Source organism: Miniopterus natalensis, chromosome 6, assembly GCF_054644295.1.
Source record: "Miniopterus natalensis isolate mMinNat1 chromosome 6, mMinNat1.hap1, whole genome shotgun sequence".
Lineage (NCBI taxonomy): Eukaryota > Metazoa > Chordata > Mammalia > Chiroptera > Miniopteridae > Miniopterus > Miniopterus natalensis.
Window position 1 is genome coordinate 5,997,020 of NC_142086.1, and position 14,981 is coordinate 6,012,000.

General features: G+C 46.5%; 1 protein-coding gene across 1 annotated transcript; it reads left to right on the forward strand.

The window, feature by feature from the left end:
* The first annotated feature begins 514 nt into the window (after positions 1-514).
* Positions 515-10,494, forward strand: LOC107541281 (cyclin-Y-like protein 1). The gene is made up of 5 exons (XM_016218300.2): positions 515-562; positions 1,410-1,529; positions 5,157-5,326; positions 8,915-9,077; positions 10,190-10,494. The coding sequence occupies exons 2-5, from the start codon at positions 1,416-1,418 to the stop codon at positions 10,298-10,300; spliced, it is 558 nt and encodes a 185-aa protein (XP_016073786.2). The 5' UTR covers positions 515-562; positions 1,410-1,415; the 3' UTR covers positions 10,301-10,494.
* The last annotated feature ends 4,487 nt before the right edge of the window (positions 10,495-14,981 follow it).

Here is a 14,981-nt window from a genome sequence, read left to right on the forward strand (position 1 = left end):
TCTCAGTCAGGGCACATGCCCGGGTTGTGGGTTCGACCCCAGCAGAGAGCATGCAGGTGGCAGCCGATTAATGACTTTCTCTCATTACTGATGTTTCTATTTCTCTCTCCCTCTCCCTTCCTCTCTCTGAAATCAATAATGACATATTTTTTAAAATTCTACAGACATTATTGCCCAGCACGCTTGCTTTATATAATGTTCTTGTGTATTTCAATGTGAAGTTAGAAAAATAGAAATACATTTGGTTTACCAGCATTGCCTGTTAGGGAGGTCAGGGCTTATAAAGGCAACTCTGGCTGGTCACTGTAGAAACGATCTCACAGAATTTGATCTGCTGAGTAAAAGGAGGTCAGAAAACCCTCTTAAAAATCCAAGAGAAGTGTTTGAAAATCTGCTTTCTGGAAGGGTTAAGCCTCTCCCTCCAAACCTCTCTCTACTCCCAGCAGCTGTCTTACTAAGGTATTAACAATTCCTGAATTAGTTTTCTAAATGCACATTCTTATTTTTTAGAGCTGGAAATAGGTCCTTGGATGTTTTTGATGAGAGATCACACTCACTCATAGTAAGTGTCAGTTTTATTGAGGCGGTATTTTTCTCAAATTCAGTTGGGTTTATTTTATGCTGATTTTCTTTGGATTAATTACTAGAAGAAAATTATTCCCTCCAGCTTGAAGTTAAAATTATCTTCCTTTAAGTCTTCTTTCCTACCCAATTTGGTATCTAACTATTTCAAAGGAGTGTTGCCTAAGGGATACGTCAGTGAGAACTGAGTTGCATCTTTATAATTAGAGAGCTAAGGAGAGTAAACATACTCCAAAAACAGAAAATTATTTTTTCAAAGATAACTTTTTAGTAGCATCAAACAATATAAATATTTGTAAATAAACCTAACAGATATTGTTAAGATTTTTATGAAGAAAATTAAGCACCTAATTAAATTTTAAATCAATTAAAATGACAAAAATTATTAATTCACCTCTTCAGATGCTCTGTAGTGATACGCGGCTGCTGACTGTGTGTAGCGCGGCACAGATTAGATCTTGTGGTTACAGGAAATGGAAAGTGTCTTTTCAGAGTCGACTGCAGAGATGTCTGACATGGTTATCAACAAGCATTTTGAACCTGAAAGTAGTTTACATTTAGATAAACCTCTGTAAGGGGAAGGTGGAAAGGATCATGTTTAAGTTTTCTGAGGTTGTGCCTGTATTTTTTTTTTTAATGACTGGTGGTGAGTATGGAATCAGCATTGCTCTTTAAGATCCTACGGTCTGTATTTAAAATACTAAAAGACATGTCACCCAATCAGAACTATTTTAGGGGCACGTGGGCACAAGTATAAGATAGCTACTGTGAGAGTACTTAAGCATTTTTCTTCAATGGATACTTACATTGCACTTCTTTCTTTTCAGCGAGAAATGGCTCCAGAGGAATATTTTGAGCAAGACCCTGAACCCACGTGTGTCTATAGGTTTGCCCGCCCTCTTTTCAGGGCCATGCAGATGACAGCCAACTCTGCAATAGTGACGTTGGTAAGACGGTTCTCTTTCCAGAAAGCATCTTTTCTGTGTTGTTCACAGGCTATGTCCTGTTTTTCAAATAAAAGTAGGTTCCTGAAATGATCATCAGATCTTTCAGAGAAACCTCTCACGCATTCGAACTACATAATCATTATGATTTAAAATGCTATTGCTTTTCTCATCACAAACAATCGCTATCAGAGGCAGCGAGAGATTTTTGGTTCCTCCCTGCTCACCTCAGGAGACATATGCACATGCAGTGCACACACATGCACACATGCAAGGTGTGCCCACAGGGTAGGATGGAAGTAGTAACAAAGCCGTCTGGCCCCCAGGCAGTGACTGATTCAGGTAGGTCGAAGCTGAGCCCCCAGCTGTATCCCCCAGGCAGTTCTCATGTGTGCCCTGATTGGGAACTGTCTCCCTAAATTCTGTTCCCTGGGTGATGGGTGTTCGTTTATCCCCGCTGTCCACTCGGGCCGCCTGTGAAGTCGCCCAGGATCGTAGTGCCAGAAGTACGTAGAAGGTTTGCAAGTTGCCTGCTAAGCTGCAGCTGTGTGAGGGCCTTTGTGCCATCCATACAGAATTCCCATGGGAAGATTCTACCGTTTTAAATAATAAGTTCTACTGTGGTGAGAAGTGGTTGGGATTGCATCACTCCTCCTGCACGGACTGGAGGGAAAGAGTACTGAGGTCAGTGCCTCCCGCCTTAGTAGCCAGTTAAAATTTGAGAGAGGCAGCTGGGCTTCTGAAGAGAGCTCCCCTCCCGCCCCCGCCCCAGTGGGCACTGAGTCAGACACGGGCCTTTCCGTGGAGCTCCCAGCCATTTGGGGTGCTCAGCACACGCTGGAGAAGGGCAGGGTGGTGCCCCCACGTGGAGAGCCAGGTGACACAGGAGAGAGCACCTGGGGCGGGAGAGGGGGAGTTCTTTGTAGACAAGTTAAGCTTGATGTGCCCCTGAGACAGCAAAGCGGCAGTGCGGCAGCCTTCAGGTCATTTGAACATATGGAACTGGAGCATGAATCTGAGCTAGAGGTAGGTAATTAAGAGCAGCAGTTCAAATGCAGAGAAAGCATGTGAGTATGAAGTGGATGGAAGACTGAATAGTGCCCAAGGGTAGGTACTCAGTGTATATTTATGGAACGAGCAACTCTTGATGGATTTGGCGTTTTGACTTCACTGTCTTGAACCTCCGTTACCTGGGCTTCTCTTTCATTATTTTCAACTGGGTTTCCCACCACTGTAGCCACTCTGGGGACCCGTCCCTTCAGTGCCGATAGTCCCTGCAGATCTGAGCGCTGAGGGCCAGGAGAGCCGGCTGAATAAAGGGCTCGCCTTTATGTAGCTTCTATTCTAGTGAGGAAGACCTAAGTACTTTTTTCACCAGTGTTTTTAAAAAGGTCAATGAATTAGGGGGTAGCACACACCAAGGAGGTAAAGCAGGCCACGTGATAAAGTTATTAGAGGGGCTTACTATTTTACATAGACTGATCTAGAATAGCCTCTTTAAAGAGGTGACATTTGAGCCGTGACCTGACTGAGCGGGGGAGATGAGGCAGAGGGAACAAGAGCTAGATTCTGAGGCAGGAACAGGTTGTGTGTGCTCGAGGGACAGTGAGGTGTGGCCAGTGTGGGCAGAGTGTGGAATGAGGGAAAGAATGTAGGACGTGAGGCCATAGGAGGGCGCTGTCCTATCTTACAGGGCCTTGTAGCTTGCAGGCCGTGGAAAGAGTTAAATTTTTATTTGTTCAGTGGAAAACCTTTGCAAGATATTGAGCAAGGGAATGAAGTGCTCTCAGTTACAGAGCTGTTCTGGCTGCTTTGGGGAGACTGCACTGTAGCTGGAAGTCCCCATGGAGGCGGAGAAGTCAGAAGGCAGTAATAGTAATCCAAGTGAGAAGTTACCAGCAGAACAGGAAGCAGTCAGGTTGCGGCGACAGGCAGAGATAATGAGAGTTGCTGAAAGACCGGAGCAGGCTTGCTCGTACAGACTCGGCTCAAGCCACGAGGCAAACGGCAGCGACCGCTATGCCATTAGGGAAGACTTGGGAAGTGGGGAGTTGGGATGAAGAGCCCTGGCATTTATGTCAAGGCACCAAGGACCTTAGCAGTAGTAGACTCCGCAGAGTGGTGGTGGCAGGAGGCAGACTGCAGCGGCTTACGGACAGAGTGGGAGATGGGACACATCATCGGGGCACCTACTGTGAGCGGAAGGAGAGGCAGCCTTCTCGGGGTCGCGGGACATGGGGTGGGAGACACGAAAGCACATTCACGTTGGGGAAAATCTCTGGCAGACAGGGAGGAATTCTTCAAAAAGAGGTAACTGTGGGAACAGTGTTCTGCAGAAGTGGGATGGTGTTGACTTCACCGACAGAAGAGTCAGCTTCAGCGAGAAGAGAAAGTTCAATTCCACTGACCCTGGAGGGCAGGTGGTCTAAATGAATGGCTCTGGCCCAGATCAGGTTCGCCAGGAAGGTGAGAGACTGCCAGTATTGTTTAAGGGTCTCTAATTATAGAGTTGAACCTTGTAAGGATGTTCATTCTTAGGATACCTGAGAGGGCTAAGCTTTGGGGAATAGGTTGCAAAATTTTACTAAGATCATATAATGTTCAATAACCATTTGTTTCTGAAAACACAGTTGAGTTTGGAGAACACTGGAAAATTCTCGCTGTCAATCTGATAACCTTCAGAAAGTAAACATGCTCTTTAAAACTGGACTTTTTTCTTTTGTCAAATGGCATGTATACTCTTACGGAAAGCACCCTTTGAGGTAACACCAAATCAAAGCTTACCTCTATAGCCCTTACTCAGCTGTTAACGTCACCCGATTCTTTGTAGACAGAGCATTTAATATAGGTAAAAGAAATTGTGAAACCGCCCAAGCTGCCTGGCAGGTTAGAGGAGCACCAGGGATACAACAACTGACAGCTCGGTTACCACCTCAAACCAACAGAAGTGACTCTGTTTCAGACTATGTAAGACAGAGGCATCTCATAAAGCGATGGTGGAGATGTGAACATTAGGGGATGTGGAAGGACTGTCCTCTGTGTGCATGAGTGCTCCTTACGGAGGCACTAAGGGCAGGATTCCTTGACAATTGTGCAGAGCAGCCTGAAAACGCCTGTTTGCACTGCCTGTCCTGCTGCACAGCAGCCTGAGGGCTCTGTGACCACCAGTTTTTGTCTTTAGCTTGTGCCACAAAAGAAGATATAAACGTGCTCAGTATTACCAGGGATTTACATATTCAAGTATTTTGTAAAATCACCATATAATAACCAGGCAGGTATGAGACATTGCATGTGGCAAACACTCAAGAATTCATTGAACAACTTGGATCTATGCTGGGCCTGTATATGGGGCCCTTTATAAGCAGAAAGGAAATGACGTTTCTTCAGGAAGTCCTTTGCTAAGATGTCCATTCATTCCTATGACCAAAAATTGGGCTGGAAATTTGCATGGTCACAGAGTATCTGATTTGCAGCTGTGACTTGACCTCGGGCTTTGGCTGGCCAAGCAGTCTCTGTAGAACCTAAGAATGAAAGGCATGTTGAAAACAGATGATATCTGTCATTCCTAACAGTTCTTATCACAGCACTTAAACTGAGCTAAAGTCAAAGACCAGTGTTCTACTTTCACAGATTTACATAGAAAGGCTTTTGATGTATGCCGAGATCGACATCTGCCCCACTAATTGGAAAAAAATTGTTCTGGGAGCTGTTCTTCTTGCCTCGGAGTTTTGGGAAGATAGGGATGTGTGGATTGTGAACTACTGCCAGCCCATCAAGGACATCATTACAGTTGAGGACATGTGAGTCTGTAAGGTTTTGGTGAACTTTTCCAATAGCTCATTTGCCTCCATGAAGTTTACATGTTAATGAATATTTTTAAAGGTTAACATTGTGCCGAGAACTGATATAGGCGTAAAACTACATGCTTCTTTAAATCCACCTTTGGTATAACAGTTCCTATTTCTCATCGTTAATTATTAGGTCTTAATGTGTCATTGCTTTATAATCTGCTTGATAACTTGTATTTCTCTGGTGGTTTTTGGCAAACATTTTATGAGCTCGCTACCATAACCACAGTGCAGTAGCTATTTCCGTGGCTTTCTGAAAACCACCCACCAGTTCCAGTTCATTTTTAAGGGGCACACATCTGGCAGTTTAAATAAATGTGTGGCCACTGTTAGGGTCTTAGGGCCTCTAAACTATTGAGGGATCATAGTTTAAACCTGAGTCACACATTGTATATTTGCTGTTACTGGTCCTTTCCTTTATTGTATCTAAAGTTCTTTTGTTAAAGCAACCATGATAGAAAAATAACCACATATAAAGGTTTCAGATCCCTGTGCTCCCTCCTGCCCTTTTAAGAAAATTGCACATATTTAAAAATAAATCTGAGAATTAGGAAGCTCCTACCTCTCATGCAGTGGAAACACCACTGGGCACCACCCAGTGCCCCTGCCTTTCCAGGGTTTCCTGGGCACTCAGCAGCCACAGCAGTGCCTCGTGGGGAACCGCAGGTCAACAAGGAGAGGGATCCTAACAGGTGGCTCACTAACGTGGGAGTGAAACCACACATATGAGGGCTTTCCATGTGGCCACACTGACTGCTGTGAAGGGCTCTGAGGGTGGCAGGCAGGATGAGCCAGAGGTATTTCCAGCAGACTCTGAGTGCCCTGACTGTGAAAACGTCTTTGTGGGTGTCACATGGAAAATGTAAAAGAACACCTCTTGATTATATGAAGCAGCATACAAAGATCAAGGCCGCGGTGGGCCGTGACAAGGGTTTGCTGTCTTTACTCATTTCTCTACCTAAGGCTCATTCAGAATTACCAAAGGGCACATTTGCACCAAGTGATGGTGCTTGTGACTAAGGAGCCAGAGATTGCCAGTAGCTGTCTAGGTGGCTTTCGGGGAGAAAGCCCACTTTGATAATAGTGTAAAGCAGGTAGTCATGGTGATCTTGTTGGTAGACACCTTAGCAGAGTGTGTGACAGCAAATAATGACTTTGAAGCAAATGGAAGTACTTTGGGAAGTGGCAGAAACTGAAGTGACTTTAATCACCAGTGTCATCAGTCTTCAAACTGGTCCCTTGAAGGACGGGAAATTTGTCCTCATGAACACTAGCCCTGCCATGATGGCTGCTGAACTCAAGACCTGCAACTCAGCTGGTGGGGCTCCGGTTCTAGTTATAACAGCAGAGAACGGGCAGGGAAATGTGTGGGCTCTCAGATGAGAGCTCCAGGGGCAACGTGGGCAGTGTCTGTCTAGCTATAGAAAGACAGGTTGTAAACAATGCCTTTTGTGTATAAAGAGGAAAAAACACAGACAGGCGCTATGTGTATAAATCAGCTGCTTTTGTTTGTGACCTTTGGAAACTGGAAGGCAGTGCCAGAGTGTTTAGTATGCAGAGGTTTCGTCCCCCTGCTATTGGTAGTGGTCACATTTTGAGTCTAAATTAAAAATTGGTGTCTATCAACTTTATCCTAAAACTTTCTAACATCTGTGTGTCTTTTAAAAATATTATTTCCCTTCAAAATAAGTTAAGCTGAGCACCTGCTATTCAGAAAATTAGCTGTGCCTGTAAACAGGATGCCGTTCATCCGTCTAGCCATTGAGAAACGAGGCAAAACCCAGAAGACGCTCATTCTGTGGGCATAATGCTTTCAGTCCACGATTAAACCTCTATTAATAGGTTAATTCTATGAAGTTACTGTATTTCTACACAATTAAAGTGTATTAGTGAAGAAATTATAAAATTGATAATGGAGATTTATTTCTGTAGTAAATTAAGTCGTGATTAGCTGATTATCAAAACGTCCAGCATGCGAGTGTAATCAGTTTGTTGTCATCCTAATAAATTTAATTTAAAAATATATATATATACACATATATGTAAAACCATAAAACATTATATGATTCACATTTCTATAGACTAATGGCCATAGGAACCGGAAAATAATTGTGGAAGTAGGTTCAGTTGGGTTTAAAGTTCAGCAGATAAGAAAAGCTCATCCCTGCTCATGTTCAGCCCCCTCCATACATGAGAACATGGAGGCTTGGTTGACGGCCTAAAGGATAAAACATTAAAGGTTTAAACTAGGAAACCAAGGATGTTAGAAAGTCAGCCTCTCGGGTTCATTCATGGTTTCATCAATTTTGTATAATTAACTCTGTCAAGAGATTACTTTGAAAGTAGTAAAGTTTACTCTGATTTTATATTTATGTAAACACTTGGCAGGTGACGGCGGTAAGGTCTGTAGTGCAGGACTGCTGCCACCTTTCACTTCCCACTGTACTGAGCTCACCCCTGAGGCTGTGCCCCCTTCCATCTGGCAAGGGGGTGGATGTGAGCGCCCCGGGACCGCACTCCCAACATGGACCACTCAAACACTGTTGGAGTGGAGTCCAGTGCTCTCTAGCAGAGGTCATATCGTAGAGTGGGTTTAGTCCAGGCAAGGCATTTCTCTTTAATCTTCATGCCTTCCAGGGTTTACAAAGTGCATCCTGCCCTGTCAGAGTGACAGTTCTCACTCCAGTAAGACTAAGGTAAACAGAAACTTGCATTATTATACCTTTTGACAATCACCCCAGGCGCTGGGGTAGGAGGAAGTGTTCCCTTTCCCATCGAATGTGGGTTATTTATTTTATTTGAGACGACTCCTTGTTGCCTAGAGAGTGTTTCCTCCTCACAGTCAATAGCACAATAGTGATGGCTCTAGATGGATCTATCTGTTGTCATGGTGATGTGCCCACTCCTCTTCAATAAGCCCCTTTTTGTTAGGGGCCTGGTGAAAAAGTCTGCAAGTTGTTCAGAACTAATAGCAGCAGCAGCACTCCTTTCACCTGACCACTGCAGTGGGCCTTGCGAGGGAGCGTGGAGCGTACGTCCCACAGCTGCCCTGAGGGCCTGCAGGAGGGGCCGCGTCCGCAGTGGGGGTGCACGGAGGGCCGTGACCTCCCAAACTCGAAGTGCCGGGATGCAGGAGGCACCACGGAGCTGCGCCCTGTTTGAGCAGTAGTGTGTTAATACAGCCGGTAGCCCTGGCCGGTGTGGCTCAGTTGGTTGGAGCATCACCCCACGCACCGAAAGGTCACAGGTTCAATTCTGGCCAGAGCACATACCCAGGCTGTGGGTTAGATCCTGGGTCAGGGGACAACCGATGAACGTTTCTCACATCCATGTTTCTCTCTCCCTCTCCCTCTCCCTTTCTCTCCATCTAAAATCAATGAAAAAATATCCTCAGGTGAGGATTTTAAAACAAATACAGCTGGGCGGCCTGTATTTGCTTCAAAAGAAAAATTAGAGCCATCCTAGAAGCTCAGAATGACATTTATGAAAACAGCAGCATTCAGTAAAATTGCCCGGGGTTGGTTTTGTCTTCCCACCCAGGAATGAGATGGAAAGAGAGTTTTTTCGTCTAATTCAGCATCATATTAGTGTTTCTGCGGGTGTGTTTGCCAAATGCTATTTTAAACTGCGCTGCGTGGCCTCTGACAACCACCTGCCTCTTGTATCCACCCCTCTTCACAGAGAAAGAGCACAGAACCTCAAGGTAAGGCTGCGGAGTCGCGAAGCGGACTCTCGGTCAGTTACTAATGCCAGCATCTGCTGACACATCATATTCAGCAGTGATTAGGAAAATGGAAAGCTTTTTAAAATTAACATATTGAAGAAGAGCTTTTTTATCCTTTTGCATCATATTTCCAGCGTCTTTTATGATTTATACAGGGATCTCAGATTATAAAAAATTACAGATCTCTCTGGTGACCATAATTCAAAATACTTTAAGTCAAATTTAATCTGGTAATGGTTTTCCACTTGACACACTATCCTTTCTCGTAATCATACATGAATTATTTCTTACAGTTGTATCACTTATCATGTCTACATACATAATCTACTCACCATGTTTAATCAGTTTGTGAATTCCTGTCATTTCTATATATATCACAGTGCAGTCCCATCAGTTTATTAGACAAAGCATTAGTGGCCAACCAGAGAGACCTCTACTTAGAACGTATAAGGTGTGTTTCAAATACTGGATGTAGAAGTACATCGATTTGTAATGAAAATGGATAAAGTACATTGGACAAAGTAATATTAATAGTTTATGATTTTGGGTGAGTATAAACAGAATAATTCACAACTGAAATAGACACTTTTTAATGGACATTTCTGTGGAATCTTGGTTGTACCTTACAATAAGACGTTTTCTACGTGATTAATGTGCAGATGAAATAGTTGTGGTCCTTCAGTCCTCAGGCCTTTCCTACCTTCCAGTAGGCTACAGCACACACCTGCCTCATTACCACTTGCTTAGAGTGTTTGATAACTGATGAAGGCTGTGTAGAATTTGAATAGCTGAGTCATCACTGGTTTTGCCCAAATATATGCTCTTTACATACAGGCAACAGATGATGGTTTTTTTCAGTAATTCTAAGTTCCGTTTTGGTCTGGAAATCTAACCATAGCCCCGAAGGGACTTACCTTAGTGAATTAGCGGGAAGTAGCACGCCAGAACCTGGCAGTGGGGACCTCATCTACCCAAAGAGGCCAGGACTATACACTGTATAAAGAGTGTGAATGTTTGCCTTGTCACTATGCTTTTTCCTAAAAGAATCCGTTTTTAATAGTACCTGTATTCTATTTGATTGCCTTTGCCAGGCCATTTCCAGATTTTGTGAAGACAAAGACCTATGCAGAGCTACTATAAAAAGATCTCTCAGTGAAGACAACTTCATTGGCATTCGAGGCTCTAAAACCATCCTTTCTTAAAAGAGAAATGGGAGGTCATAACATCGTGAGCCCTCCTCATCCACAGGAACTGGAGAAATATCACCTCTCCTGCTCAAAACCCAGCAGCTAGTACTTCCTCCCTTAGGGAGGAATGAGGGGTTGTAACATCATGAGCTCTTCATTCACAATAACTGGAGAAAAATCACCTCTCCTGCTCGACAGCAGTGATAACAGGAGGTAATAAAACAAAGGTGTCCTGCAAGGCTTGGCGCAGTTTTTTAGCTTTGATATTGCCGGCTTGGGTATAAATGCCTCAGACCTACAAAATATCATATCGAAGTTTAAAGTTCTCTTCAGCTTATTTAGTTTTGTAAGTTGTAAATATTAATTTTTTAATTTTAATTTTTTGTTTCAACCCCCTCTTGAAGATGGCAAAGGTTGATGAACTTCTAGTCATGCTTTAAAGCCCAGCTCAGATGGTACCTCCCTGAGATGCCCCTCACCTACCACTCAGTCCTCGGGGCAGCGCCTCTGCACATCGGTCCAGGGTTGTCCAACATCTCCTTGTCCCCAAAGCGTCTGTCTTGCTCTGTGTCACCTCCTCAGTCCAGGGGCCTGGTAGTCTCCACCTGTGTGCATCTGACTGGGTGTGAGCTCCTGTCACCGCCTGCAGGCACAGACTGCGCTGGCAAGAGATGGGCTTCTTGGGAAGCTGCACTCAGGAGAATAGTGGGCTAGAGCGGGCGAGGGGGCCTGGAGAGGAGGGCACTCAGGGTGCGCACCCCCAAGCCTGTGGCCCTGGGAAGGGGGTGAGTGAGAGAGAGTGTCATCGCAGGAGACGTGTACCTTTGAGGGCCAACAGCACTGGCCTCTGTTTATGCTCCAAATACAGTGTCTTTTCTTGAGAAGTCCCAGTGACAGCCAGGACTGTAGGCATGTCCTACTCAGTAATGTAACTGTGGGTGAATTAACAAGGCAGAGGAGGGACAACACTGTTCTTCCTCGGGCCGTCTGTCCCCAGCACTGCCCCACCCCGGTCACTGTGCTCCCTCTGGGTTGCCGGGTTAGTGGGAATGAGCAGACAGCTACTAGGTCTCGGAGAACAGTGCTGGAGATCTCGCTCACGCCGCGGCAGACAAACGGGCCGGTCGGGCAAAGAGGGAAGCAGCAGCTAGGGAGACGCCTGGGGGCCGCCGGGCCTGCGTTCCCCAGACAGCCCGCTCCCACCGTCATTAAGGAAGGACGTTGCTCAGAAGTTATCTTCTCACAAAAGGGATGTTATAAAGGGAACATAGGCAGCTAATGTGTTTTTAATTGCTGAAAAGCAAGGGGAGTTAAATTCTTAATTCTGGCAATTAAGTTTTCTGTGTTCTTGAGCACTCCAAGAATAAGCACAATTTCCAGGCAATGATCACCTCAGACTGAGCGTGGGCCCTGGCCGTGGGAGAGAGCCAGTGAGCGGGCAGGCCGGGCTGCGGGCAGCTCGCCGGTTTCATCGTCCAGGTGTGGCGGACGCTGCATGGCACAGACTCACCACCTGAGAGGACACGGCCGCCCTGCGGCTGCCTGCCCCCCGCCCCTGCCCTGCGCCCTTGTCCTTCAGTGCCCCCTGGGTCCTCAGGACTGAGCCCCATGATGCGGAGCAGGACCGAGGAGCGCGGGACAGGCGTCAGGGTGCACATCCCGCACCTCTCTGGGCCTCAGCTCACGAGTCAACAAAATATAAGGTTTAAAATCAGCTTGATCTTCAAAGCAGAGCTTGCTCCTGATAATCCTAACAAATAAACAATTAAAGGTCAGCCCTCCCCTTGGCCCACGGCAGCTCCGAGTGGTGGAGTCGGTGGAGACAGTGGCTGATGACAGAGGGAAAATGCAGTAACGGCAGGCCCATGGCTCGTCCGGACCAGCAGCACAGAGGCTGCGGGGGTTTGAAGATGCCCAAGCGAGGGGAGCAGGGGGACAGCATGCCAGCTGTGCAGACCCTTCCCACCCCGTGCGAAGTCGGCTTCGACTCTGCTTCTCTTTCAGGGGTGCGTTGACCTTTGAGGCAGCACCTCTGCGCCCTTGTCCCGGTGATCATTACAGAGCTCCATGAAGCAGGTGGAAGGGGGATTCTTGTTTCCATTTGAAAGATTAAGCAACTGAGGCCTGGAGAAGGCAGATCTCAGTGTGCTGACACCCAGAGACACCTTGTGGCTGGTGGGCAGGCACCTCCTGCCAGCTCACTTTCACAGGTTAGGTATTCCCAGACCCCTGTGATCTTATGGTGCTAACTTTGGCCACTGGCCCCAAGTTGTGTGACCTGTTCCCCGAGGCTGAGCACTGCCCTCCGGTTGCTGCTGAGTTCCTTCCGTGGCCAACCTCTTCCCAGAGCATCGGCCTGACCCGTGTCCTGAGCCCTGCATCAACACCTAGGCCGGGCCAGCCCTCGTGACACAGGGACCTTCTTTTTTTAAATTTTTTTTTTTCAATTACAGTTGACATAGAGTCTTATATTAGTTTCAAGTGTAAAACCCTGTGATTAGACATTTATATAACTTACAAAGCAGCCACCTCAATAAATCTAGTACCCATCTGACACCACACATAGTTATTAGAATATTACTGACTATATTCCCTGTGCTGTGCTTCACATCCCTTGACTGTTCTGTAACTGCCAATTTGCACTTCTCCATCCCTTCACCTTTTCCACCCATCCCTCCAACCCCCTCCCATCTGGCAACCATCAAAATGTTCTCTGAATTTGAGAGTCTATTTCTGTTCTGCTTGTTCATTTATTTCGTTTTATAGGTTCCCATATAAGTGACCTTCTAAGTCAGTTTACAGGACTGACCCAGAGCCTAGGGCTGGGACACCCCCAACTCATCGCTGTATCCCTCTTCCTGCCTCTGTGCATCTGCGGAGAAACCACCTGGGCCCGGTGACAAAGGTGCATGTGTCTTAAGAAAGGGTGTCCTCGGGCACCGCAGGGAAAATCTGTCACAGACAGGAGGGTTCCCTCAAGCAGAGAGCTCAGTGACAGACACTGAGGTTAAATGTACTGTGATTTCTACCTGAAAAAATTTCAACAGAATCGAGAATTTTCATTGTCAGATTTAATATTAAGTTCAAACATGGGTCTTGATGACCTAATTAAAATCATCATTCATAAACATTCTCCCACCCTCTATTCTCTCTCAAGTTTTTCTCTGAATTCCACCCTAAAAAGGTGGCCTTGCCCTCCCTGTGTCAGAGGAGGGTGTCTGTCCTTGTCTGGGTTTTGTTGGATGATGAATGCTCACGGCATCTGCAGCCTGGCTTCCCCACAAGACCTGCTTCCTAGGAAGTTACCCCAGAGCTTGTCGCCTCTGAGGGGCCAGCTTGCCAGCTCCACGGCAGAGGAGAACTTTGGGTGAGTCCTTTGTTGTCTCCAGTCCCCTCTCCCCCTCAGGCAGGACCTCTCTCTTTATACAGCCTTGTCCGCTTCTCCATTTGTTGGGAAGAGGCAGCACCCAGCCTGGCTCACCCCCGCCCCTGTGGGTGACCTGCACTGAGGTGGTGGCCTGGCTACGAGCTTCAGAAGCTGAGAGCAAAGCTGCTGCAGGAATCAATTAGCCACAAAGCTCAGGAACAGCACTGTCAATGTTAATGGAGGGGAGAGGACCTCGTCTCCCCTGGTTGCTTGGGGGGGTGTTTTTCTTGTGATGTCAGGAGAAAAAGTATTTTGTGAGATTTGCACAGAAAGATGAGATAGGGTAGAAAGCTTTATTTTCTGTGGAATTACACTCCTGGGTTTCCAGAGTTTCATCCCTCAGGCCCAGAAAGGAAGACGCCCCATTTTACCTTCACCAGGACTAAAATCACAGCCCACGTCCGGAGCTTCTGTTCCATGTCTGCACAGTCCAACCCAGCCTCAGGCGAGCTTAATTTGTGTTTCCCTGCTGGAGTCCAGCAGTCCATTGCATGTGGGGTCCACAGAGCCACATGGTCATGGAGGAAACACGGGCGAATGCAAGGAAGTAAGACCAAGAGAGCCCCACGAGCCAAGAGGAAGCAAGAGCAGGGAGCAACAAGAGAGAGAGAATGTCTTTGCTTAGGAGATTATATATGCCTCAGTTTTCACAGGCTTGCAGTGGCCACGCCCATTCTGGCCAACCATCTGTGTCTCCAGGTTTGACTGACCGGCAAGTATCTTCCCTATGTCACCCCAACTTTACTGGCATGTGTCTATCTCCACTTTGTTGGAACCCTTCCCCCAGTGTTTCTCAGGGAATAGGCTGGTGGTTCCTAGTGAAGCTGCCCAAATGCTATGCCCATAATGTCTGGCCTTCCCTTTGCTCATTTCCTGTTATTAAGAACTAGCTAATCGCAATGGTATCATCACCACCTTCTAAGATATTATGATAGGAGGTGGGAGCTCCCCCAGTAGGCTCCCAGCAGGCTTCCCGGATGGTTTTTCCACAGAGCAGAGAAGGCTGTCAATTAACCAGGTGGGTGGAAGGTGCCTGTGGGGCTCCGTGTGATCTATACATGGACCCAGTGTATATATCATGGTGTGTAGACGTGAACCACTTGCAACCCTAAGAGGATGGTGCTGCCGCAGGGGGAGGGCTTGGGTGCAGGTGTAATTCAGAGGCACAAGCAGCTCATCCATTCAGTCACAAAGAGGTGTGGCCAGGACCCACTGCAGAGGGGCCAGACCTGGGTAGTTTCTGTCCTGGTGGCCACATCTTTTGTGTGC